The following is a 27,758-nucleotide window of genomic DNA, read 5'->3' on the forward strand; positions in this document are numbered from 1 at the left end:
GTCTGTCATGACTCCAAGCAAGATCAGAATAATTACATTGCGCACAAAGGCATTTTAGAGTTCATTCTTGTCGCGCTCTATACAAAAATGGGGCGGTAAAAAATCCTAAATTTACAATGTGAAGTACGCTCCCTTCTTTTCCTTCTTCTTCGTCTTTTCCCGTTCCTATCTGGTAGGCATTTTTATATGGATTTTGGCACTGTTAGTGGCAATTGTTGGCCGCATGTCCTGACGCTACAACTCAGCCCGGGATGGATCAGTGTATTTCAAATGTCTGCGTCTAGAGTAAATCTCATCTTCAAGCATGAGAACATTTTCTATCTGTTTGCGTAGCGTATATCTGAAACGGGACGTGGGCAGCAGCCCGGTATTTTCCCAGTCGATGCCTAAAAAACCACAGCCAGACTGGCCGGTTCGTCAGCCCTCGTCATTATTTGGTGTATCGGATTCCATCCGGCACTGGCTCGCCTCCCCGAATAGCAAGGAGCAGACCGTTAACGCGCTCAGCAATCCAGACAGGTCATGTGAAAGTACCCTTTGCCATTCACTTAACAATGGTTTCGAGAGTATACAGGGTGATTCAGAAGTAATGTCACATAATTTGTGAGGTGATTCTACGTGTGGAAATAAGCCTAAAAACCCACATGACCTGTGTCCGATTTTCGATTGTTACAGAAGTGGAGCGGGTTGAAGACCGACCACACACACACACACACACACACACACACACACACACACACACACATCCACGAATGATTATGAAGACAAGTGTGAATATTACTTACCGAAATGCTGTGTAGGCGCTGTGGTGAACAGAATAATGGTAGAACAGATGATTATCCATTCTACCGCCACAGCCGAACAACATTTGAAGACCCTGGGTTCGAAAATTTTACGCGAGCAGGAAGCTTCTTTAGCACGAATACCTACCCCACTTAAATCACATAGACATCAAAGATAAGCCTTTCGGGGACTGTCAGACGAAAGAGGATGTAAACCACTTGTTTCGCTGCAGTTTCTTCGAAGCACAGCAAAACTAATTACTGAGAAACCTCGTGAAATTGAGGGTGTTCTTCCCAACAAAAGCTCAAGTTTTATTCTGTCTGAAGCCAGTTTTTACTACATACGAGATAATAACGAGTCTGTACGAAATTTGGCGTACTATATGCGCTTACACGAACACTCTACCCTCCAGGTTTATGCTCCTCAATCCCTTGTTCTTTTTTTTATATTCTGTCTACACCTGATACTCTTTCGTTGCAAGTACTGCGCCTATGTAACACTCGAACGCTACTTATTTTGTTCAAACTATTTACATTGTGATTTCTCTGTACATATGATTCTACATTTGTACCAATTTGATGGCAATATGATTCAGTAACCGAAGCCAAAGGAAAAAGAAGTATATGGACACTTGTTACTATCAGAAGTACAATCTGTGGAGTGATGAAACAGTCGGGAAGACCACACGGCGGTTACCACTAAAGTTGTCAGCAAACTACACAATGTCGGATGTGAGGTAATACGCACACACTGGTAAGGAAGACGTGTAATAGTAGTAACTCGTACGCGTCCTCAGCAGAGACTCGTCAAACGCGGGGAGAGAAATCCCGCCAACATGAGTACATTGAGTACGGAATCTAGTTTTGAACCTCTACACATAAACATCTGGTTGCCCCGTCAATAATACAGCTTTCATTACGACTTAATCAGGTTAGCGAAGAGGTCAAAACTGGAACAGGACACAAAGGCAAGGTGCTTTTGTGGCACCAAAACTACTCACAGCAGTTCCTGAGGAAGTATTCATACCCTCAATCAAGGAGAACCGAAGGAGCACATGTTACTAGAACGTAGCTGGTTCCCCTTAGTTTTGCTGATGACATTGCACTCTATGCATATAATGCAAGTAATCTACTAACGGGAAAACTTAATAGAGCAGATCTGAAAATAGGTCTGAAAATCAATGAGACAAACATTATTGAAATATAATTGTACAAATTAACTATGAAGTCACAGAACAAGTTTGAGTTCTTGTATTTACGGCAGATGAACGTTGGTTGGCTGGTTGCGGTTTTAAAGTACTAAACAATGAGATCATAAGTCCCTCGGGCAAGATTGAACTAATGACGTTAATCAGAAATCTGACTGAATTATGAAAGTATGTAGTAGTGGAAAAGTCAAGGCACTGAAGGCAATACTGATTCAAGATCTGAGAAATAATTTAAAAATACTCTGGTTGGGCCGATACGTACAAGGAGCAGAAGGGAGCAACCCCTTCCCACGGGGCTAATATGTGGCGAGAGAAAAATCACCCGCATTTACCCACTCCAAACGGAGAAAAATCACCCGCATTTACCCACTCCAAACGGATTAAGGGCTAAAACAGTTACAAAGTAGAGAATGCCTTCTAGCCGAGCCACTCATAATAGCAGAAGCGAGAACGCTAAATGTAAAAGACATCAGCTGAACCGACAATAATAAACTAAGGTGAGAGAAATAATCAGGTCTGGAGGTGGGTGTGGTCAGGCGTGTGTGCCCGGGACTGTACGCGACGGGAGTCGTCCCTCTCATAGCCATCCACCCCCGATCCGTTACAGTCGAAATGTTAAAAGATGGGAACAGCACCCACTATTCATCGGGGTGATACGCGACACATCAACAAATAAGGCAACTTCGCTCAAAGTATAGTCAAGAGCAGGTGCAATACGATAGCTCCTCTGCCATTGTCACGTCTCCACATAGACTCATCCTACTGTACTGATTTGTACAACAGACTGGCATATACAAACCATTTCACTGCCAGTGGAACAGGATCACGTGACTGCCCGGTACCAATTATACACCATCTCCAGTGCTGCAAGGCACCCAGTGTGCTCTTTTTAAATGGCTGGCTGAAATGTATTCTGGCGAGTTTATCTTCCAGTTAGAAAGAGAGAACTGTGCAACTGGTTTGGTCTTTTTAGGGCTCCGTACCCCAACCGGTAAAAAAGAACCCTAGTGGGATCACTTCATTGTCCGTATGTCTATCCGTCCGTCTCTTGGGACCCTTTTTCTCACGAATGGGAACAGGAATCAAGTTGAAATTTATATCAAATACTAAGGTCTACAGTCCCGTGGCAGTGTAAAAATTTAAGCTTCAATTAAATTTGCACGGAAACCACAGAACGTGAAACATATCCACTTATCTATTTTTTTTCCTTTGCATTTCTTTTAGAAAATGCCAGGCACAGTCTATATAGAGTATAAAACGGGTGTCATTTTCCTTGCAATAATAAAATTAATATCATCTAAAATATTAATACGTAAATGTTGCGTCAGCTTTCATTCTCTTTCCAACTATCGAAAAACGTTTCAATAAGTGCGACTCAAACCTACGCATACGGAAGTTGCCAGTGATCCAACTGCAGGCCTCATACATCATCTCCACCGCCCCCTCTTTTCTTTGTTTCTTCCTCCCTCTAGCGTATCAGCAACGGATAGAAATCACACATTCTCCCACTAACTGGAAACTGTTTAATTGCAAGTCTGATGTGTAGCATGAAATTTGCTTGTTTTCGAGTCTTCTAATGATTCCTCCTAGCCCGAAATGGATCCTAAATCATGGCCTCATGATTTCCATTTCTTTCCGAAAATGGAAGCATAGTAGGTCTACCCCCCCCCCCCCCCCCATCAACCATGGACCTTGCCGTTGGTGGGGAGGCTTGCGTGCCTCAGCGATACAGATAGCCGTACCGTAGGTGCAACCACAACGGAGGGGTATCTGTTGAGAGGCCAGACAAACGTGTGGTTCCTGAAGAGGGGCAGCAGCCTTTTCCGTAGTTGCAAGGGCAACAGTCTGGATGATTGACTGATCTGGCCTTGTAACAATAACCAAAACGGCCTTGCTGTGCTGGTACTGCGAACGGCTGAAAGCAAGGGGAAACTACAGCCGTAATTTTTCCCGAGGGCATGCAGCTTTACTGTATGATTACATGATGATGGCGTCCTCTTGGGTAAAATATTCCGGAGGTAAAATAGTCCCCCATTCGGCTCTCCGGGCGGGGACTACTCAAGAGGATGTCGTGATCAGGAGAAAGAAAACTGGCGTTCTACGGATCGGAGCGTGGAATGTCAGATCCCTTAATCGGGCAGGTAGGTTAGAAAATTTAAAAAGGGAAATGGATAGGTTGAAGTTAGATATAGTGGGAATTAGTGAAGTTCGGTGGCAGGAGGAACAAGACTTCTGGTCAGGTGACTACAGGGTTACAAACACAAAATCAAATAGGGGTAATGCAGGAGTAGGTTTAGTAATGAATAGGAAAATAGGAATGCGGGTAAGCTACTACAAACAGCATAGTGAACGCATTATTGTGGCCAAGATAGATACGAAGCCCACACCTACTACAGTAGTACAAGTTTATATGCCAACTAGCTCTGCAGATGACGAAGAAATTGAAGAAATGTATGATGAAATAAAAGAAATTATTCAGATTGTGAAGGGAGACGAAAATTTAATAGTCATGGGTGACTGGAATTCGAGTGCAGGAAAAGGGAGAGAAGGAAACATAGTAGGTGAATATGGATTGGGGGACAGAAATGAAAGAGGAAGCCGCCTGGTAGAATTTTGCACAGAGCACAACATAATCATAGCTAACACTTGGTTTAAGAATCATGAAAGAAGGCTGTATACATGGAAGAACCCTGGAGATACTAAAAGGTATCAGATAGATTATATAATGGTAAGACAGAGATTTCGGAACCAGGTTTTAAATTGTAAGACATTTCCAGGGGCAGATGTGGACTCTGACCACAATCTATTGGTTATGACCTGTAGATTAAAACTGAAGAAACTGCAAAAAGGTGGGAATTTAAGGAGATGGGACCTGGATAAACTAAAAGAACCAGAGGTTGTACAGAGATTCAGGGAGAGCATAAGGGAGCAATTGACAGGAATGGGGGAAATAAATACAGTAGAAGAAGAATGGGTAGCTTTGAGGGATGAAGTAGTGAAGGCAGCAGAGGATCAAGTAGGTAAAAAGACGAGGGCTAGTAGAAATCCTTGGGTAACAGAAGATATATTGAATTTAATTGATGAAAGGAGAAAATATAAAAATGCAGTAAGTGAAACAGGCAAAAAGGAATACAAACGTCTCAAAAATGAGATCGACAGGAAGTGCAAAATGGCTAAGCAGGGATGGCTAGAGGACAAATGTAAGGATGTAGAGGCCTATCTCACTAGGGGTAAGATAGATACCGCCTACAGGAAAATTAAAGAGACCTTTGGAGATAAGAGAACGACTTGTATGAATATCAAGAGCTCAGATGGAAACCCAGTTCTAAGCAAAGAAGGGAAAGCAGAAAGGTGGAAGGAGTATATAGAGGGTCTATACAAGGGCGATGTACTTGAGGACAATATTATGGAAATGGAAGAGGATGTAGATGAAGATGAAATGGGAGATATGATACTGCGTGATGAGTTTGACAGAGCACTGAAAGACCTGAGTCGAAACAAGGCCCCCGGAGTAGACAATATTCCATTGGAACTACTGACGGCCGTGGGAGTGCCAGTCCTGACAAAACTCTACCATCTGGTGAGCAAGATGTATGAAACAGGCGAAATACCCTCAGACTTCAAGAAGAATATAATAATTCCAATCCCAAAGAAAGCAGGTGTTGACAGATGTGAAAATTACCGAACTATCAGCTTAATAAGTCACAGCTGCAAAATACTAACACGAATTCTTTACAGACGAATGGAAAAACTAGTAGAAGCCAACCTCGGGGAAGATCAGTTTGGATTCCGTAGAAACACTGGAACACGTGAGGCAATACTGACCTTACGACTTATCTTAGAAGAAAGATTAAGGAAAGGCAAACCTACGTTTCTAGCATTTGTAGACTTAGAGAAAGCTTTTGACAATGTTGACTGGAATACTCTCTTTCAAATTCTAAAGGTGGCAGGGGTAAAATACAGGGAGCGAAAGGCTATTTACAATTTGTACAGAAACCAGATGGCAGTTATAAGAGTCGAGGAACATGAAAGGGAAGCAGTGGTTGGGAAGGGAGTAAGACAGGGTTGTAGCCCCTCCCCGATGTTGTTCAATCTGTATATTGAGCAAGCAGTAAAGGAAACAAAAGAAAAATTCGGAGTAGGTATTAAAATTCATGGAGAAGAAATAAAAACTTTGAGGTTCGCCGATGACATTGTAATTCTGTCAGAGACAGCAAAGGACTTGGAAGAGCATTTGAATGGAATGGACAGTGTCTTGAAAGGAGGATATAAGATGAATATCAACAAAAGCAAAACAAGGATAATGGAATGTAGTCTAATTAAGTCGGGTGATGCTGAGGGAATTAGATTAGGAAATGAGGCACTTAAAGTAGTAAAGGAGTTTTGCTATTTGGGGAGCAAAATAACTGATGATGGTCGAGGTAGAGAGGATATAAAATGTAGGCTGGCAATGGCAAGGAAAGCGTTTCTGAAGAAGAGAAATTTGTTAACATCCAGTATTGAGTTAAGTGTCAGGAAGTCATTTCTGAAAGTATTTGTATGGAGTGTAGCCATGTATGGAAGTGAAACATGGACAATAAATAGTTTGGACAAGAAGAGAATAGAAGCTTTCGAAATGTGGTGCTACAGAAGAATGCTGAAGATTAGATGGGTAGATCACATAACTAATGAGGAAGTATTGAATAGGATTGGGGAGAAGAGAAGTTTGTGGCACAACTTGACCAGAAGAAGGGATCGGTTGGTAGGACATGTTCTGAGGCATCAAGGGATCACCAGTTTAGTATTGGAGGGCAGCGTGGAGGGTAAAAATCGTAGAGGGAGACCAAGAGATGAATACACTAAGCAGATTCAGAAGGATGAAGGTTGCAGTAGGTACTGGGAGATGAAAAAGCTTGCACAGGATAGAGTAGCATGGAGAGCTGCATCAAACCAGTCTCAGGACTGAAGACCACAACAACAACAACAGTAGGTCTACCTGAAATCTCTCACAGTGTGAGTTACTTTCAAGTGGTCCCGGCCGCAGGTCGTCGAAATTGGAGAGCCGCTGCTTCTGGTCTTCTCCATGCAAGCTGTGAGAACGTCACTTAGGAAGTAGCATAACAGTGTAGGCTAACTAACTGGGTATTTCGGTAATAATAGTTCTGAGAAGCTGCAAATAAAAATAAAAATTATAATAATAATGCCAAAAACTTTCTCTAACTTGCGTAACTGCCTAACCTTTCCCAGTACAAGCAATACAATGAGGTGCCAAAAGTCATGGGGTACCTCATACCGTATCGGACCTCCTTTAGCTCGGCATAGTGCAGCAACTCGATGTGACGTGGACTCAACAAGTCGTTGCACTTCCCCTGCAGAAATACTGAGCCATGTTGCCTCCATCGCCATCCATAATTACCTAGATATTGCCGGTGCATGATTTTGTGCATGAACTGACCTCTTATAAGTGTCCCATAAATGCTAGATGGGATTGACATCGAGCGATCTGGGTGACCAAACAATTCGCGCTAATTGTCCAGAATGTTCAAACCAATCCGTGGCCCGGTGACATGGCGCATTGTTATCCATAAAAATTCCATCGTTGCTTGGGGACACGAAGTACGTGAATGGCTGCAAATGCCCTCCAAGTTGCCCAGCATAAGTATTTTCAGTCAATGAACTGTTCAGCTGGACCGGAGGATCCAGTCCATTCTATGTAAACACAGCCCACAACATTATCGAGCTATCACCAGCTTGTCCAGTGCCTTGTTGGCAACTAGGGTCCATGGCTTCGTGGGGTCTGCGTCACACTCGAACCCTACCATCAGCTTTTACCAACTGAAATCGGGACTCCTCTCACCAGGCAGCGATTTTTCAGTCTAGGTCCAACGGATGTGGTCACGAGCCCAGGAGAGGCGCCGCTGGCGACGTCGTGCTGTCAGCAACGGCACTCGCGTCGCGTTGCTGCCATAGCCCATTAATGCCAAATTTCGCCGCAATGTCCTAATGGACACGTTCGTTGCTCCTCCTCCACTGATTTCTACCGTTATTCCATGCAGTGCTGGTTGTGTGTTGGCACTGACAACCCTACGCAAACGCTGCTGCTCTCGGTCTTTTTAAGTACAGGCGGTCGGCCACTGCATTGTCGTTGGTGAGAAACAATGCATGAAGTTTTGTATTCTCTCTCGGCATATTCTTCCTAACACTGAATCTCGGAATACTGAATTCCCTAACGATTTCCGGAATGGATGCATGATCACGCCGGAAACCTTTCCACATGAATCACATGAGTACAAATGACAGCTCCGAGCGAGCGATATGTCGAATGGGTGAAGGGACCTCTTCGTGTTGAAGGTTCAGGCTTCAGTTAGCTCATGCCTTCTGTCAGAAATGTTTACAGGGAACAAAGCTAATTGGTTTTTGATGTAGGAAGTGTTATTTTGTTGTGTTCTTGTATAATGATTGGTGGTGGCGTCTAGACGTTGAAGAGGCGAGCGGTCGTCATTGTTGCAAATTTGGTTGTGTGATGGTCTGGGATAATGCCTATGTTTCGAATAAGTGGGTAAAGAGAGTTCTGCGAGTTGCGAAAGAATGTTTCTGATTTCCTAATGATGATGTCTGTGATTGAGGGGAAATTTGTGTTTGTGTATAAGTCTATGTTTGACAGATAACGGGGCGCATTTGACGCCAGTCTCAGAAACTTGTTGTGGACTACTTTGACTTTTCTAATGTTAGTTCAAATGGCTCTGAGCACTATGGGACTCAACATCTGAGGTCATCAGTCCCCTAGACGTAGAACTACTTAAACCTAACGACATCACACACATCCATGCCCGAGGCAGGATTCGAACCTGCGACCGTAGAAGCAGCGCGGTTCCGGACTGGAGCGCCTAGAACCGCTCGGCCACCGCAGCCGGCTTCTAATGTTAGTGTCACTGTCTAGCGACCAGAGTGCCGACCCGTAAAGTACAGCTGGCAGTACTATCGTTTTGTACATCTTGAGTTTTGATTTGACCGTGAGGCCATTTCCTTTTAGCAGAGGGTATAATTGGTAAATGGACTGTGCGCCCTTGTTGCATATCTGTGTGATGTGGTCCTTGAATGTAAGTCTTTGGTCGAAGACAATTCCTAGGTATCGAATGCTGTCTTTCCAGGGTAGGACTACGTTGTTGAAAGTAATGCTAACATTTGCGCTCATCCTACGGTGGGTAAACATTATCGCCTGCGTCTTTGCACTATTTATTGTTATTTTTCACAGGTTTGCCCACTCCTGTATGGCTCTGAGGTGTTGTTCCAGCTTCTTTGCGATGAAGAGAAGGTTTGGGCTGCTCCTGTAGACGGCAGCGTCGTCAGCGAAGAGTGAGAGGTGACCTGGTTGTTTCGGGATATCGTTGGTATAGATAGAGGACTGGGCCCATAACTGAGCCCAGTGGGACTCCAGCCTCTATTTCTTTGGTGATGCTGACTGCACCAGAAAGATGGACGAAGAATGTGCGGTTCCTCAGGAACGAAGCTGCGATATTGGTAATGTGCCTTGGACACCCTTGATTATGGAGTGTTATAAAAAGGTACGGCCAAACTTTCAGGAAACATTCCTCATACACAAAGAAAGAAAATATGTTATGTGGACATGTGTCTGGAAATGCTTACTTTCCATGTTAGAGCTCATTTTATTACTTCACTTCAAATCACATTAATCATGGAATGGAAACACACAGCAACAGAACTTCAAACACTTTGTTACAGTAAATGTTCAAAATGTCCTCCGTTAGCGAAGATACACGCATCCACCCTCCGTCGCATGGAATCCCTGATACGCCGATGCAGCCCTGGAGAATGGTGTATTGTATCACAGCCGTCCACAATATGAGCACGAAGAGTCTCTACATTCGGTACCGGGGTTGCGTAGACAAGAGCTTTCAAATGCCCCCATAAATTAAAGTCAAGAGGGTGGAGGTCAGGAGAGCATTGAGGCCATGGAACTGGTCCGCCTCTACCAATCCATCGGTCACCGAATCTGTTGTTGAGAAGCGTACGAACACTTCGACTGAAATGTGCAGGACCTCCATCGTGCATGAACCACACGTTGTGTCGTACTTGTAAAGGCACATGTTCCAGCAGCACAGGTAGAGTATCCGGTATGAAATCATGATAACGTGCTCCATTGACCGTAGGTGGAAGAACATGGGGCCCAATCAAGACATCACCAACAATGGCTGCCCAAACGTTCACAGAAAATCTGTGTTGGTGACGTGATTGTACAATTGCGTGCGGATTCTCGTCAGCCCACACATGTTGATTGTGAAAATTTACTATTTGATCACGTTGGAATGAAGCCTCATCCGTAAAGAGAATATTTGCACTGAAATGAGGATTGAAACATTGTTGGATGAACCATTCGCAGAAGTGTACCCGTCGAGGCCAATCAGCTGCTGATAGTGCCTGCACACGCTGTACATAGTACGGAAACAACTGGTTCTCCCGTAGCACTCTCCATATAGTGACGTGGTCAACGTTACCATGTACAGCAGCAACTTCGCTGACGCTGACATTAGGGTTATCGTCAACTGCACGAAGAATTGCCTCGTCTATTGCAGGTGCCCTCGTCGTTCTAGGTATTTCCCAGTCGCGAGTCATAGGCTGGAATGTTCCGTGCTCCCTAAGACGCCGATCAATTGCTTCGAACGTCTACCTGTCGGGACACCTTCGTTCTGGAAATCTGTCTCAATACAAACGTACCGCGCCACAGCTATTGCCCCGATCTAATCCATACATCAAATGGGCACCTGCAAACTCCGCATTTGTAAACATTGCACTGACTGCAAAACCACGTTCGTGATTAACACTGACCTGTTGATGCTACGTACTGATGTGCTTGATGCTAGTACTGTAGAGCAATGAGTCGCATGTCAACACAAGCACCGAAGTCAACATTACCTTCCTTCAATTGGGCCAACTGGCGGTGAATCGAGGAAGTACAGTACATACTGACGAAACTAAAATGAGCTCTAACATGGAAATTAAGCGTTTCCGGACACGTGTCCACATAACATCTTTTCTTTGTGTGTGAGGAATGTTTCCTGAAAGTTTGGCCGTACCTTTTTGTAACACCCTGTATATTAGACCTTGGTGCCAGACACGGTCAAAGGCTTTCTTAATATCGAGAAAGACTGCTCCCGTGCTGTTCCTTATGTTTTTGGCTGAGAATTGTTTCCGTCAGACGCATGGCTTGATGCCAATGCACTGCCCTTTTATACCTTGTGTTCGCGATACTACCGCCATCTGTATATGTTTATACCGCTCTCCCATGACTTTTGTCACCTCAGCGTATGCCGCGGTTAATTCAGTACAAAACACTTCTCTCACTAACGGATAAGAGCGAGACGAGAGGGGCGGGGGTGGGGGGTCGAGCGAGGCCGCCTGTCGCCACCTCGGCGACGCGGCTGCGGGAGGTGCGTAAAAACAGTGTGTGAGCGTCCGCGTGGGTGCCGTTCCCACGGCCCGGACCGCCAGCTCCAGACCGAGACTCGGAAGTGGCCGGTCCCACGCTGCAGCCCGGAGCCAGCGCCCCCAGCAGCGCGTGCGACACGTCACGCCAGCCAGACGACCAACAGTTGGCCGCTAAAAAACGAGCCCAGCGCAGGGGCCAGGCGGGTGGAACGTCGCCGCGCCGAGCGCTCGTCCATTTAAACGCAGAAATAGCTCGCGCGCGCACACACACATACTGCACCTGTTGGATCCGGAGGCTGCAGACATTCCCAGCCTTTCCGACGGATCCACACCTGTTTGAGAAGTGCTGAATGAGCGAGATGATATCTCTTTACTACTGCAGAGTAAACCATTTCGCTTAAACAAGTACTACGCCCCGACTGCCCTACACATTTAGTGAAATTATCCTGGCTTCTACCACGACATATGAAGAAAAAAAACACATTCTTGTGAAATTGATGGTAAATTTTTGCATAAAAACCTTTTTTTTTTAAATTCAAACGTATTTCGGAAGAATTTGTCTTCAGCAAGTACTGTTTAGTGGCAAAGTACATTACTTGACATGTTTTCAACTTACCGAGTAAAGTGTCGTTGTCGCTTCAGTTTTTCGCGTTACAATTGTTGCAAGCTATTTATGATAGCACAGGAGTCAACTTAGACGTGAAATTTATCGATAGCATTTCATTAATTTTAAATTGAGATGGGAATTAATCAAACCAGAAGCGTTTCAGTTATGGTCTATTTATTCTGTGCTCACCAAACACGAAATACCGAGTGATCAAAAAGTCAGTATAAATTTGAAAACTGAATAAATCACGGAATAATGTAGATAGAGAGGAACAAATTGACAGACATGCTTGGAGTGACATGGGGTTTTATTATAACCAAAAAATACAAACGTTCGAAAAATGTCCGACAGATGGCGCTTCATCTGATCAGAATAACAATAATTAGCATAACAAAGTAAGACAAAGCAAAGATGATGTTCTTTACAGGAAATGCTCAATATGTCCACCATCATTCCTCAACAATAGCTGTAGTAGGGGAATAATGTTATGAACAGCACTGTAAAGCATGTCCGGAGTTATGGTGAGGCATTGGCGTCGGATGTTGTCTTTCAGCATCCCTAGAGATGTCGGTCGATCACGATACACTTGCGACTTAGGTAATCCCAAAGCCAATAATCGCACGGGGGACCTGGGAGGCCAAGCATGACTAAAGTGGCGGCTGAGCACAAGATCGCCACCAAACGACGCGCGCAAGAGACCTTTCACGCGTCTAGCAATATGGGGTGGAGCGCCATCCAGCATAAACATAGTACGTTCCAGCAAGTGTTTATCAGCCAGGCTGTGGATGATGCGATTCTGTAACATGTCGGCGTACCTCTCACTTGTCACGGTAGCAGTTTTGCTGTCCAGCGCCATCTGTCCGACATTTTCTGAATTTTTTTTTTGTTCTAATAAAACTCCATGTCAGTCCAAGCATGTGTGTCAATTTTTACCTCTCTATCTACATTATTCCGTCGTTTATTAAGTTTTCAAATTTATACTGACTTTTTGATCACCCTGTATATAGCCACAAAGTCAACTGTCTCCTCCTGTTTCGGTGAATCTTGGGCTGGCAACACACTATTCGTGTTACTTCTACGTACATTTAGCTTTCGTTAAAACTCGAATCCAGTTCTTCTCTTTCGATAAGTTTTAATCTACCACATATCACAGAATTAACTTAGCGCGTCAAAGCACTTCTTCTGGAAGGTCGTCTTTTGGGAGGTCGTCATAGTGAAGCCAACAACTCGGTCATCTCACTAACATCGGCATACATTTGCAGGCGTCTTCCAAAGTACTTCTCAGTTTATCTTACATGTAGTCTTCCCAACAGAAGTTCCTTTATTACAGTGGAGTTATATTGCGCAGCGTTTGGTTGCACTGAAAAATACGTGAAAGTAAGTCGTTTCACTTGCAGAGTTGTCTTACAAAACACGCAAAAAATTGTGAACATAATTTCCAAATTAAGTCAGTGAATTTACAGGGAAGTTATGGAGTGATATCGTTATCAAGCAAGTAGAAATTATCTATTTGTGAGTATTAATTTGCGTCTATGTATTACGAACTGAATGAGTAGTTGGACAAAAATTTGGAAACAATTTCTGAAATACGCACTTGAATGTAAATGCAGTTGCTATACAAGCCTGCAGGTTTCGCTGTTGTTGGTTACCACTGACGGCACACGTGCAATGTCCTAAACACGTTGCAAGTGCCTGTCGTGGTCGTAAGTATTCTGCGCACTGAGTGAATTATGTCGCAGCTAGATTAATTCCAACGTGGACACATTGTTGGTGCTCGTAACCAAGATAGGTAAGCGTTCAGTGTTTCAAGAAGCGTCGCAGTGAAGATTTATACCGCGAGTCACAACGCGGACGAAAGTGTGTGCTGTGTGTTCATGGCAGACTCTCACTGAAGAGGATTTGGAGAAAAATAAGACGATTACACCAGGAAAAGTTACTGCAGAACTGAATGTGGCACTCGCGAACCCTGTCAGAACCAAAACAACAGGAAGGGAGCTCCATAAGATGCGGATTGCAGGGGGAGATGAAATTCCAAGATCACTCATCAGCGATGCAAATGCACATAACAGGAAAACGTGATACCGGAGCCATAACACCTGGATTATAGAGCACTGGAACAAAGTCATTTGGTCGAATGAGTCTAGTTTCGCACGGTTTCCAAATTCTGGCCGAGTTTACGTCACAAGAGTGAAACATGGCGGAGTTAGGTGGTGATTTGGGCAGCCATATCGTGGTAATCCATGGGCACCATGGTTACTCTGCGGCGTCAGGTCCACCTCACGATACAATGTTTGTTCCCCAATGGTGATGCTGTGTTCCAAGGCGACACGGTACCTGTTCAACAGCTCGCATACTCCACGGTTGGTTTTGTGAGCACGAGGATGAATTGACGCCTCTCCCCTGGCCACCATATAACCAGATCTCAATATTACTGAGCTTCTGTGGTCTACTTTGGAGAGATGGATATGTAATCGCTATCAGTCTCCCCAATAGTTAACTGAACTGAGTCACGACGCACTCACCCGAAAATTATATCGGACCTGTACATATCCATCCCGTGACGAATGGAAGCTGCTTTGAATGCAAACTGTTTTCCTACACTGCATTTGGCATGATAATGTGTTTTTGATGTTTCCATATTTTTGTCCAGCCCTGTGTATCTATCGACGTACGACAGTATCTCAATAACTGACTCACTGCGAAAATTTTCTGTATAATAAACGATTTCTAATGAACTACACTTACCTTCTCGATGTGGTTTCGGTATCTGTACAAGATTAAATAAAGGTCATAAAATATAAACACTTATTTTGTTTATAAATCGAACATAGCTGATAGAAATTGATATCATTACTTATGCAAGCATAATACATCATTTCACATGTACTGCTGAGGAAACTAAATGGTTCCTACCACACTAATACTACTACTTCTTATACTATTACGGGAACAGCGAACTAAGTGACTCGCACTGTATCAAAGACTTCGCTGAAGTCGCTTTTGAAAAGAAAGAACTGTCAATATAGTGCTTAAAACTGTCGTTTCGCCAGGACAAGCGTAGGAATGAAAACCTTCGCATTAATACTGGGAATTATGGAGAAATCCTGTTAGTCATACACGTGTAACGCTGATTCAACAAGTCAATCAAGCTTTCAGTTATAAATTAGAAAAACTGTAACTGTCGGCTCCACGTCGCATACTGCGTAACGACAGAAACTTGATTCTTTTTGTCCTGTGTGCTCTGTCTTGTGCCTTTGTTTTTTAAACCTCAACATGACAGATAGGTGCAAAGTAAATTTGCTGCCTTAAATGAGATCCCACGAGCCGTTCGAATATTTCAACATTTATCTGTGCAAATGGTTCATATTTTCTGCCAGAGCTTGTTTCATTCCGGTATACAGCTCTCATACCTTTATTCCGGTCATTAACGCATCACATCACTGGCGACGACACCAGGATCCAACCGTCACAGCCGTGTCTCGCTGCACCATAAGAAGCAAACAACTGAAAGGTCTACGGAACGCATGTATCCCAACGATGTAAATTACTTCCGGGTAAGACACCGTATTTAACGTTCATTCAAGCACTATATTTTTACCAGCAAAGTTTTTTGTTAACTGGTCTTACTCTGTTATTGTCGCGGTAACAATGGCATTTACCAACTAATATCCCGTAATCCGATACCAATTCCCCCAAATTTTCCGTAGGTTTTGGTTAACAGTCATCAGAAGCCACATTACTTGAATACTGGTTTCTGACAGGAGGGTTCGCAGTGCAACAACTTGAAGCAGTGGCATCAGCAGGCACTGTTGTTTCGGGGACCTACAAGACGCACGTTACCTTTGTGTCTTCACGAAATTGCACCAGCCTATGTAGTGTCCAACAACTCTAGAAAATCCTATTGTCCAACAACTCTAAGAAAATCCTATCCAGACAGCAGAATGTTGGGCTCTACTTCGATCAATGTATTATCTTTTACTGTCATAATATTTCTCTCTCTTCCTCGAACAGTTCGAAAATCTGTCTTTATCTCAAAGTATAATTTTATAATCTCACGTCGCCGGCAGGAGTGGCCAAGCGGTTCTAGGCGCTACAGTCTGAAACCGCGCGACCGCTGGTTCGAATGCTGCCTCGGGCATGGATGTGTGTGATGTCCTTAGGTTAGTTAGGTTTAAGTAGTTCTAAGTTCTAGGGGACTGGTGACCTCAGAAGTTAAGTCCCATAGTGCTCAGAGCCATTAGAACCAATCTCACGTCTTAGACACGAAAACAACAATGTATCTTATTGTTTTGTATATCTTCGGGACCAAGCTCCATTCAACTTTTTGTCCTACATACTGTACATGCCTTACCTCTGGCAAAGAACTGCTTATGCGAACTAAACAACTACAGCAGCATCGTGGGTTGGATTCTACAACAAACATTAATTCTAAAGGACAACACCTAAATTACAATTGCTCTGTAAATCACTGTGATCCTCAATTTGAAAATTCATTAAGTCTTTCACCGCTTCTTCCCACTAAATCGACTATTCATATCATTCCATCGCATACTTTTTGAATTGAACCGATTAAAATGAACAATATATTCCTACAACAGATTGTGATGCCTGCTTCAGGCAAATTATGCGCATAACGGCAAATACCCTGACTTGTTTTCAAGCACCTATCAAAACAACATTTACAAAATTAGACTGGCGTTATAAACAACACCATGAACGAAAACGAAATACCAAACCAACTAGCAGCATGATTTGGCAACTTTAATGAAACCTGTAGACATGGCGGAAAGGTAAACATACTGTATAAGCTACGAAGAATGAGTACGAGAATTCAAGGAAATTTTCCATTTTATGAAAATATATAAGGTTTTAAGAATAACGTATAATAGTTGGGCATACCTCTGAAAGAAAATTTGACATTCAGAATCTGACCATCACAGTACTCTGCACAAATCGTCGTTCTTGTGATTTGGCATCTCCTGGTCTGAAGCAACAATGAAATGACAGAACTATGAAATATCACTGCCAATGAACGAAAGATGTGGTGATCGTCTACTTCCGCACCCTACAAGATCTTGGGGATCCCTATACATCACTTTGCAAAATCCAATACTACATTTTAATGTTCTATGTTCTTTAAACCGGAAGTATAGGTTTAAATCACTGTTACTAGAACTGAAAGAAGAACACTGCTCCGAAGACACCTCCCTTTGCTATTAATATCTGGAGAGAGAGAGAGAGAGAGAGAGAGAGAGAGAGAGAGAGAAGGAGAAATTGCAGAAAGGGTGGGGGAAAGGGGAGGGGCGTGATGAGCTTACAGCACAATTATTCTCAACAAAACATTGTTGTAAGAAAACAAGTCTAAAAATACGTCTTACTCTTTCGTAAAATAGAGAAAATGCAAAGTAAATGGCTTCCTCATGAACTGAATATTTTATATAGACCATTGACACACAACTATGTAGCTTATTTACAACGAGAGAAGTTAACAATGCCGTGGGTTACATTAAAGTAGACAACCTGCGTCTCATGTTTTAAGCCCATAACTTTCGTTCATGCCTTCACATTTATTATTTTCTGATGGAAGTCTCAATCAAAAACGTTAACTCATACATTTGAGAAGCAATGTTGATGTCTGTCAAAAAAATGAAAACCACAATGGAGCACAGACTTGACGCCATGGTGTTGACGTTATGAAATCTAAACACAGGCAACCCCAAAAAGTGTATATATAAGTAGGTATATTCTGATCTACGTAATGAGTAGCATAAGTGCAGTAGTACTGAAAAGCTTATTAAAAAAATAAAAAAACAGTACGCGCGCACACATTAAAGGGAACTGCTTCGGGCTGAAGTTATTTACGGTAGTGTTTACAAAAAAGCAAGTATTTACTATGATTCACAATACTAAGGTCAATGCCTAACGCTATTTTGAAACAGAATCTAACACTTCAAGTCATTTTCATAGTGTAAATAGCATCCGTACAAAAACAATTTTCGTGTAGAAATCAGTTTAGATAATTTCTGCATTTTTTGGACTTACCAATACTTCACCAGTGCGGTTACTTGGAGAGGGTTCACCTGATCTGGATAAATTTTTCGACATAGGGAATAAATAGCATCGAGTCCTGCCGGAGTTGGCGGAAAAAGCTCCATTGGCAACCGATACCTCGCACCACTTAACTCGCTCATTCCACTTTTGGAACTAACTCGAGCACACCACTTCCACTGCCAATAGTTCGTACGTTTCACGCAAGGTGTCACTGGCTGGTTGGAGATGCAGTCCAAATCAGCATACTTATATTTAACAATAAATTGACGCCACAGTTAGAATCAATAATAGAAAAATAAATCGTTACAAATTTATTCTGGTCGAAATATCAGTTTGTATCGGTGTGACCTCCTTTCTGAACTTTTGGTTCGGAAGCTCAATACATTGACTGCTTGTGAATCAGCCGGGTTGGGTTGGATGAAGTGTGGGAGGAGGAATTGTAACAGAGATGGAACCTTACGATGTTATAGTCAACCAGCCAGTTGTCATTGATAATGTAAGTTTGATTTAGTAAAACACGTTCCTTACTTTCCTGAATAAATGTTGTATTAATACCATCAATACAATATTTTGTGTTATGGAACGCCATATTTAAGAAACACTGTGACCACTGAAGTGTCTACATTGTTTACTGCGATTGTTCTAGTAAAATAAACAGCAAATAGTTTTGCTGCATCGCCATAGAGATTGCAACGATATTGTGTGCGGAAGCATACCTTTGAATTCCTTATCAATAATTGTGAGGTGGCCAATATCATTCTAATACTCCCAAAAATAACTATCACATCACATGTCATTTCGATGAAGTTTTTGCCTCCACGAAGTCACAACAGCCAGAAGCCGCACAAAACACACATATTGAATAGTTACAAGGCAGTTGATTGTTAAAAGTAAATAAATAATTGCGAGAGATACTCGATCATTTAACCAGTGTGTCAAGTGTCCCGCGTCCGTTCTCTGGAGGTTATGAAGATAAACGAACGTGGTTTAGGATTTGAACATACAGTTAGAAGGAATAGATGAACTGAAGCCCTGTATTCGTGTACATGGTTTTGCATAAAATACACATATCTGATACAAGCATTTCTTTCTCTGGCAACGCAGCTAAGACCTAAACAGTATTTAGGCAAAAGGTCATTAACAATATCATGTAAAGTTAATAGCAAAACATCTTACAGAATTCTCTTAAGGAATCTGGGAATTCTTACGCTTACGAGTTAATACATTGATGCCCAAATGGTATTTGTAGTTAATTGTAGTAGTGAATTTAGGATGAACTGTAAAATTCACAGCCACAATACTAGATGTAAAAATCATGTTCATATAGAGATCGGGTTCAGAAAGCTTTGTTTTGTTGCAAATGTCTGTAAGATAATGCCAGCAGACATCATGTAGGAAATTGTAAATAGCAAAATAATAAAACCTACTTGTAGGGAACCAAATTAATCACTTCAATAATTTATCGCAGTATTTCTGTATTTGGATGTAAAGTCTGGTTAAAACTAACAGGCTTCGACTTTCCCAGAATATAGTGACAGAGCATGTTCTGTGTAAAGTTACAAATTATCTTAGTTTGATTCATTATAGAGAAACAACAGCTGAACAGTGTAAGAGGAATTGCAGTCCCCCCCACTCTTCCAATTATCTTTATCTAGATTAAGTCTTGTATAACCATCATCATTAGTAGATGAGTACTAGTTTTAATTTGTTGTAAGGCTACTACACCAACACATATAGGAAGTATCCTTTCCTTCATGATGGAGTTCGTGCAATGTGATGATGTGTGAACAAATGAATTATCACAGGACAAGTATCGTAAGTAATTCCTACTGTGCAGAAATAGCGGTATTCAGACTAAGGAACTATTGGGTTGATTACTTCAAGTGCAAAGGTTGATAAGTAAGGATTGTAATTGTTAAGTGAAAGTAAACTCTCAGAAGAATGGAAACAAATATGAGGGGGTTGTATCTAATCATTCGACCTGAGACTTGTTATGATTCCTTGGAAAATGTGTCAACCGTGAATTTTTTAAGTTTTTAGCTGCTCTGGGAATATTCTTTTAAGTAAATAAGAATAAATATTATCCATCTTTTTCAAATGAATGTCAACAGATTACACAGTTTTGTGTTGGAGATAGCATGTTTGTGCCCTAAAGCACGTTTGCAATTTATGATTAGTTGAATGCGACCCTTTTTGAAGAACAACTTTTTGTTATGTTTATGGAAAGCTTTAGTGGTAAGTGTCCATCCCTTGACTGGAAGAAATAATTGAGTTATAAATGTAATGCTTTCGGTGGCAAGATTCTATGCACATATGTTAAAAAATAATATTGAGAAACATTTTATGGGATAAGAACAAAAAAAAAATTGATTCTGAGTTTTTCATTTATGTGTGGGTTGTTTTTTATACGTAAGCTATCTAACAGAGCAATGTGTTTAAAGACAGCAAACAGTCCATGTAATATTCGTTAATAAGAAAAGGTGCAAGACTCTGAGCCGTTTAATAAGTTTTAACTGAGCATGAAGAATTATGGTGTCCAAATGACCTACATCAATGTAGGTAGAACGTTGTATTGTAGAAGCATCAACTCTGTGAAAGTGGGTAATGTATTGTAGGAGAAATTCCGAATTAGCAAAGGGGTTTGACAGAATTTTCCACTGGCTCCTCTGTTTAAAATATAACGGGAAGTAGTACTGAAGACATGGAGAAGTAAATCCAGTCTCGTGGGAATGTCTCACGTACTTGCCAAAGACAAAGTGATAAATGCCAAAGATGGTGAGAACACTAGTTATATATGTACTAAATAAGCTGTTTGAAGAACATGACAAGTGGGATTTAAAAACACATACAGAAATCTGAGTATATGATAGTGGGTAGTGACAAACAAAATGATTTATATGCTGAGAATTTTAGTATTAAATGTTGTTCTTTTAAGTATATAGGCATAACTGAACCTGTAAAAGATAAGTATCTGAGAAATCCATATAACATTGAAAAGTACCCTGCAACACATATTTTGATGTGTCTTGATTTAAATATGGACACTTGTGATCCAGTTTCAAGGAATTTTGTTCTTCTAGTTGTGTGTGAAATTTGATCATTCCTCTGTATTTATCAATGATAGTTTTTCTTATCACATTGTGTTTCATATTGATGAATAATTATTGTTTTTTTAAGCATATACAGCTCGTCTGTTGATGTATATCTTGTTCAAAGTATCAATAAATGTATTAAATTTGATATTGTTGCCATTTTGCTGGTGTAAATGGCTATAGTACACCAAAATAAATAAAATAAAAACTTTTCCATAATTACAGACTGATCTGCAGCATAGCCAGAGGTCTAGGTTAAGTTGGGAAGTGACAATTCAGTTGAGTTGGTGACACCAACAAGTGTGAATGCAAAGTAAAGGTTGCTTTATCCAATTGATCTGTAGTGTAGCCTTATTCTACGTTTATGCCACATTTAACATACCTTTATTTATAAAAACACAACTACAAATTACATTCAGAATAACAGTATTGGGCAAATCTCTGACAAGTATTTTGATGCATATGGCAAATAAAATGAAAAAATGCAGAGTTGACAGCACCACAGAACTCTTCCCAGCTTAAATACACAACATTCATCACTATCTGCGAAAAAATTGCTCATGTGTCTTTCTGGGAAGAAGAATGTCCGAGAGGAAAAAAGAGAGAGAGAGAGAGAGAGACTGATTTTATAAGGCTTGCCAAAAATAGACATGGAAAGATGCCCCCAGAATCCTTATCAAATATGAACTGGATAAATTCATGATCAATTAATTGTGATAAATCCACAAAAGGAAAAAAAGTGATGTGAAACAAAACAATTACCATTCAGGGAAAGCCATTATGTAAAATCAAACAGTGGAAAGTCCAAATTGACATATCACTAATATTATGAAAAGGATAAATGGCTACTCACTAGAGCTGCAGACAGGCACAATCAAAAGATTGCTACACATTGAACTTTCAACCAAATCCTTCTTCCAAAAGGAAAACACACAGGCAAGCACACCGTACACACACAAGACCACTTCCAGGTGGAAAGCAAATGTGTTGTGTCGATTGGAAGCAGCAATCTGGAGTTGGGTGGGGATGGTGGGAGAAGGGATGTGTGTTTGCAGGGGGGGGGAGAAGTGAGCACTCCCTGGTGGAGTGTGCAGCGGCAAGGTAGTGGCAGGACAATGTTGACAGGCGCACAATAAGTGTGAGTGGACATGACTTAGGACAAGGTGAAAGGACAGGTGTGGATACTGGTACTGTTGGTGCAGGCTGCGTGCACAGTAGGTTAGAGGCCTGGACGATTTCGGGAGCAAAGAATGTGTTGTAAAGATAACTCCCATTTGTGCATTTCAGAAAAGCTGGTGGTGGAGGGGAGGATTGAGATGGCCTCGTTTGTGAAGCAGCCATTGAAATCAAGCTTCTTATGTTCAGCTTGTGCCACAGGGTGATACAGTTTGGTGGCCACAGTTTGATGGTGGCGATTCATCTTGATGGACAGCTAGTTGATAGTCACTGCTACCGTTGCAGCAATTTGAGCAGTGCTGGTATAAGATATTGCTGCTTTTACAGGTGGCCCGACCTCTGGTGGATTAGGTTAAGTCTGTGACAAGACTGGAATAGGAAGTGCTGGGTGGGTTGAATTGGGAGTGGCATAGGAATGGACTAACATGTTTTGGAGAGTGGGTGGGTAATGGAACACCACTTTAGGAGGGGTGGGAAACAGGCTGGCATAGGAAGATGCCTTGCTGGTGCCCATGGCTGTACTGCAGATTTGTTAGTATACTTTTCCTTCAGAGGAAAAGTAATTATGTATTATGATAAAGTTATTGAGGTAGATGAGGAATAATGTAGTTGGTTTGGAGTCCGAAGGATGTGGGGAGAGATAGTGTCCAAGAGCAGCAAGACAATTGTCATGGTGGATGTTGGTGTGTAGGGAAGTGACATCAACAGTGATGCAAAGGATGCAGGAGGTTAAGGGATAGATATGGTGAAGAGTTGTTGAAGGAAATGGTTGGTATCTTTTGACTTGGGAGACTAGATTTTGGGTAGTTGGTTGGCAGAGTTTGCTCAGTAAGGGCTGAAATTCTTTCAGTGGGAACTCAGTAACTAGCTACAATGGGGTGTGCAGGATTGTGGAGTTTGTAGATCTCAAAAGGCATGTATGTTATGGTTGCCCATGGGGTGAGGAAGAAAACAGATTTAGGGGAGAGACTCTGGGAAATGCCTAAGGCTTTAAGCTGGAATTGGAGGTTATGTTGAACTTCTGAGATGGGGTCTCTGTGGCAGAGTTAATAGGTGGAGGAGTCAGACAATTGGCTTTTCTGTTTTGACACTGTGTATTCCTTTCCTTTGTGAAAGGTTGGTGTCCTTAGTAGGAGACCTGGGGAAGGATGGTGAGGTCAAGTTGGAGGTAAGGAATTATTTGAAGGTGACCACAGGCTGGTTAGTGGTAGGGGGTAGTATCATGGTTGGATGGTGGAGAGGCAGGTTCAGTGTTGAGATTTGGTTGGCTTTGAGTGGAGGGATTGGTGGCAAAGAAATGTTTCCATTGCAGGGATTGAGAAAAGGAGATTAGTTCTTTGAGAAGTCCAACATGGTTATATTTGGATGTAGGGCAGTAGGTGAGACTGTTTTCTTTTATGTAGACATATGACAATCGCAAGTTTTACTCATACAATTACTGGTTTCAGCGTAATTAGTCATCTTCTGATCTAGAGTTGCAGCATAAGAAGACTTATATTGTTTTTCTATGGTTAAATAAAGGATAATGGGTGCCATTTGGGTTGTAGTTTGTTGTAATCAATAAATGTTGTTGTTATTTTGTTATTTCTATTGCTAGATGCTTATTTACAGGGCTCTGGAGTCATCAAAGCAGGATTTGCAGGAGATCACATTCCAAAATGTCGGTTTCCAAACTAGTAAGTCAGTTCCAATATTTTTTTCGTTATACAGAAGGATATGTTCACATAATATTACATTATCATCATTGATATTATATTTTTTTGATAAGTTCTTAATGTTTGAGAGTGTTTGTTGAATGTAGGAAGGATGCTCAGAAATTAAGTCCCATTTTGGAGAAAAAAACTCTTAAAACATTCTTTCAAATCAAAATTTATTTTTACAAGAAACCGCATTTCCTGCTAAACACCATTTTTTGCTTAATCATCGCTGTAAAAGCACCTTCCAAAATCACACTTAAAGGTCAAGAACAAGTGGAAGATGCGAGACCAGGACTCCACAGTGGGTGATGAAACTACTCCCAACCGAATTGTTGAATAACAGCGGAATTGGGTTGTTTATTGCGTGGTGGGACAGACGGGGCATTCTGTTTGTTGAGTTCCTTCCCAGAGATGCGACCATCAGTTTGGTGTAGTACTATGAAACACTGAGAAAACTGCAACGCGCATTTCAGAAGAATAGGTTTGGATCACTGTGTCAAGGCATTGTGGTACATTATGACAACTCATGTCCCCATTCTGCTGGTGTCGTTCAAAACCGTGTTCACCAGTTCAGTAGGGAGTAGTTCAATCAACCGTGGTACATCCCTGATCTTGCACCATCTGTCCACCATTTGTTCTCGAATTTGAGGCATTATTTTGGGGAAAGGCACTTTGACAGTGATGAAGATGCGAAAAATGATATTCAGCAGTGGCTGTATTTTTATTTGGTGTCTTTTATGAAGAGGGCAGAGAAAAGTTGCTTTCCCTCTATGACAACTGTCTGAACAATGCTTGCAACTGTGTAGAAAAATAATTTAAGAAGTGGTCTTTCTTGTAAAAATAAATTTTGGTTTGAAAAAAGTGTTTTTTATGAGTTTTTCCAAAATGGTACTTGCTTTCCAGAGATGTCTCACAGACAATAACAGCAAGGAAGAGAAATTATTGAAGGCTTTATAAGCAGCATTTTTTCAGTCTAGTGGCACATTGCATGACAGTAAGATTTAAGCTGAACAGTATTTTCACCAAAACTTTGTTGAAGTAAATATTGTTACTCTATTGATCAAATTAATTATGAATTAATATAACAGGGGGAAACATTCCACGTGGGAAATATATATATATATATATATATAATTTTTTTTTTTTTTTTTTTTTTTTTTTAAAAAAAAAAAAAGAGGGAAACATTCCACGTGGGAAAAATTATATATAAAAACAAAGATGAGGTGACTTACCGAACGAAAGCGCTGGCAGGTCGATAGACACACAAACAAACACAAACATACACACAAAATTCAAGCTTTTGCAACAAACTGTTGCCTCATCAGGAAAGAGGGAAGGAGAGGGAAAGACGAAAGGAAGTGGGTTTTAAGGGTGAGGGTAAGGAGTTATTCCAATCCCGGGAGCGGAAAGACTTGCCTTAGGGGGAAAAAAGGACGGATATACACTCGCACACACACACACACATCCATCCACACATATACAGACACAAGCAGACATATTTAAAGACAAAGAGTTTGGGCAGAGATTTCGAATTTTCCCCGCGTGGAATGTTTCCCTCTATTTTTTTATATATATATATACGAGAAAGCGCTGGTAATAGACACAATAAGAAACACACACACAAATTTCAAGCTTTCGCAACCCAAGGTTGCTTCATCAGGAAATAGGGAAAGACGAAAGGATGTGGGTTTTAAGGGAGAGGGTAAGGTGTCATTCCAATCCCGGGAGCGGAAAGACTTACTTAGCGGGAAAAAATGACAGGTATACACTCGCGCGCGCACACACACACACACACACACCCATCTGCACATATACAGACACAGGCAGACACATGTAAATGCAAAGAGGTTGGGCAGAGATGTCAGTCGAGGCGGAATTACAGAGGCAAAGATGTTGTTGAATGACAGGTGATGTACAAGGGGCGGCAACTTGAAATTAGCAGAGGTTGAGGCCTGGTGGGTAACGGGAAGAGAGAATATATTGAAGGGCAAGTTCCCATCTCCGGAGTTCTGATAGGTTGGTGTCAGTGGGAAGTATCCAGATAACCCGGACGGTGTAACACTGTGCCAAGATGTGCTGGCCGTGCACCAAGGCATGTTTAGCCACAGGGTGATCCTCATTACCAACAAACACTGTCTGCATGTGTCCGTTCATGCGGATGGACAGTTTGTTGCTGGTCATTCCCACATAGAAGGCTTCACAGTGTAGACATGTCAGTTGGTAAATCACGTGGGTGCTTTCACACGTGGCTCTGCCTTTGATCATGTACAACTTCCGGGTTACAGGACTGGAGTAGGTGGTGGTGGGAGGGTGCATGGGACAGGTTTTACACCGGGGATGGTTTCAAGGGTAGGAGCCAGAGGGTAGGAAAGGTGGTTTGGGGATTTCATAGGGATGAACCAAGAGTTTACAAAGGTAACACATCTTCGCACAGTGTTACACCGTCCGGGTTATCTGGATACTTCCGACTATCAGAACTCTGGAGATGGGAACTTGCCCTTCAATATATTCTCTCTTCCCGCTACCCACCAGGCCTCAACTTCTAATTTCAAGTTGCCGCCCCTCGTACATCACCTGTCATTCAACATCATCTTTGCCTCTGTACTTCCACCTCGACTGACATCTCTGCCCAACCTCTTTGCATTTGCATATGTCTGCCTGTGTCTGTATATGTGCGGATGGATATGTATGTGCGTGCGAGTGTATACCTCTCCTTTTTCCCCCTAAGGTAAGTCTTTCCGCTCCCGGGATTGGAAAGACTCCTTACCCTCTCCCTTAAAACCCGCATCCTTTTGTCTTTCCCTCACCTTCCCTCTTTCCTGATGAAGCAACCTTAGGTTGTGAAAGCTTGAAATTTGTGTGTGTGTTTCTTATTGTGTCTATCTACCAGCGCTTTCTCATTTGGTAAGTTACAGCATCTTTGTTTTTTATATATAATTATGTATTAATAAACAGAAATGACAAAATTGCACTTGCCCACAATTTTCTATTTGATATGTGGCACATAAACATGTAACACTACAGGGACTATCTCTTTCTGTTAAATCTCAAGCCATGATACAGTTTTTTGATCTGCCGTGATTTGTTTCAGATTGAAAAAAGTCTCGCTCACAATAACTTTACGCCGTTATTTAGAAAATTTTTAATATACAAATTTTTAAGGCTTTTTGCCAGATTAAAAGATCTCACTAAGATAATATAACATAATTTTTAAAAAAATTCTATTAGGGCCATTAACAATTATACTTTACCAAAGTTTCTCTTAAGAAAGACAGATTTAGTGTTGTTATGTAGCTGTTTTGCTTGTCTATGTACTTTTAGTGCAATATAACTCATAGCTTGCATTTTACAGAATTTTGAGAGATGTCCAGTAGTGTGATGAAGCAGTGTATGGTCCTTCGATTAATATTTGTATTGTGCTTTTTCATGTAGTATTGGACGTCCAAAGCATATTCGCGTTATGGCTGGAGCACTTGAAGCTGACTTGTTTGTAGGACCTAAAGCTGAAGAGCACAGGGGATTGTTAAGCATAAGGTATCCAATGGAACATGGAATTGTTTCTGACTGGAACGATATGGAAAGGATTTGGCAATATATCTACAGTAAAGATCAGCTTAATACATTTGCTGAAGAGGTAGAGAAGTCTTCATAAAATTATGTGGTTCTGTGTGTTTACTGTTTCTTAATTAGGTATTATTGCCGTAATTGTTTTTCTTGCA

At 41.6% G+C, this 27,758-nt stretch overlaps 2 protein-coding genes across 2 annotated transcripts in view; one reads left to right on the forward strand and one right to left on the reverse strand.

Annotated features, from left to right (window-relative positions):
- Positions 1–18,253, reverse strand: part of LOC124791568 (suppressor of fused homolog) — a 143,886-nt gene extending 125,633 nt beyond the window's left edge. The window contains exon 1 of the mRNA XM_047257873.1: positions 18,066–18,253. Coding sequence (XP_047113829.1) covers positions 18,066–18,214 — 149 coding nt within the window. The 5' untranslated portion in view covers positions 18,215–18,253. The remainder of the gene's footprint in view (positions 1–18,065) is intronic.
- Positions 18,254–18,448: 195 nt separating this feature from the next.
- Positions 18,449–27,758, forward strand: part of LOC124791724 (actin-related protein 1) — a 79,774-nt gene continuing 70,464 nt past the window's right edge. Inside the window, exons 1-3 of the mRNA XM_047257886.1 lie at positions 18,449–18,570; positions 23,954–24,018; positions 27,472–27,673. Of these exons, the coding sequence (XP_047113842.1) occupies positions 18,523–18,570; positions 23,954–24,018; positions 27,472–27,673 (315 nt within the window). The 5' untranslated portion in view covers positions 18,449–18,522. The remainder of the gene's footprint in view (positions 18,571–23,953; positions 24,019–27,471; positions 27,674–27,758) is intronic.

The sequence above is a fragment of the Schistocerca piceifrons genome, chromosome 1 (genome assembly GCF_021461385.2).
Source record: "Schistocerca piceifrons isolate TAMUIC-IGC-003096 chromosome 1, iqSchPice1.1, whole genome shotgun sequence".
Taxonomy (NCBI): Eukaryota; Metazoa; Arthropoda; class Insecta; order Orthoptera; family Acrididae; genus Schistocerca; species Schistocerca piceifrons.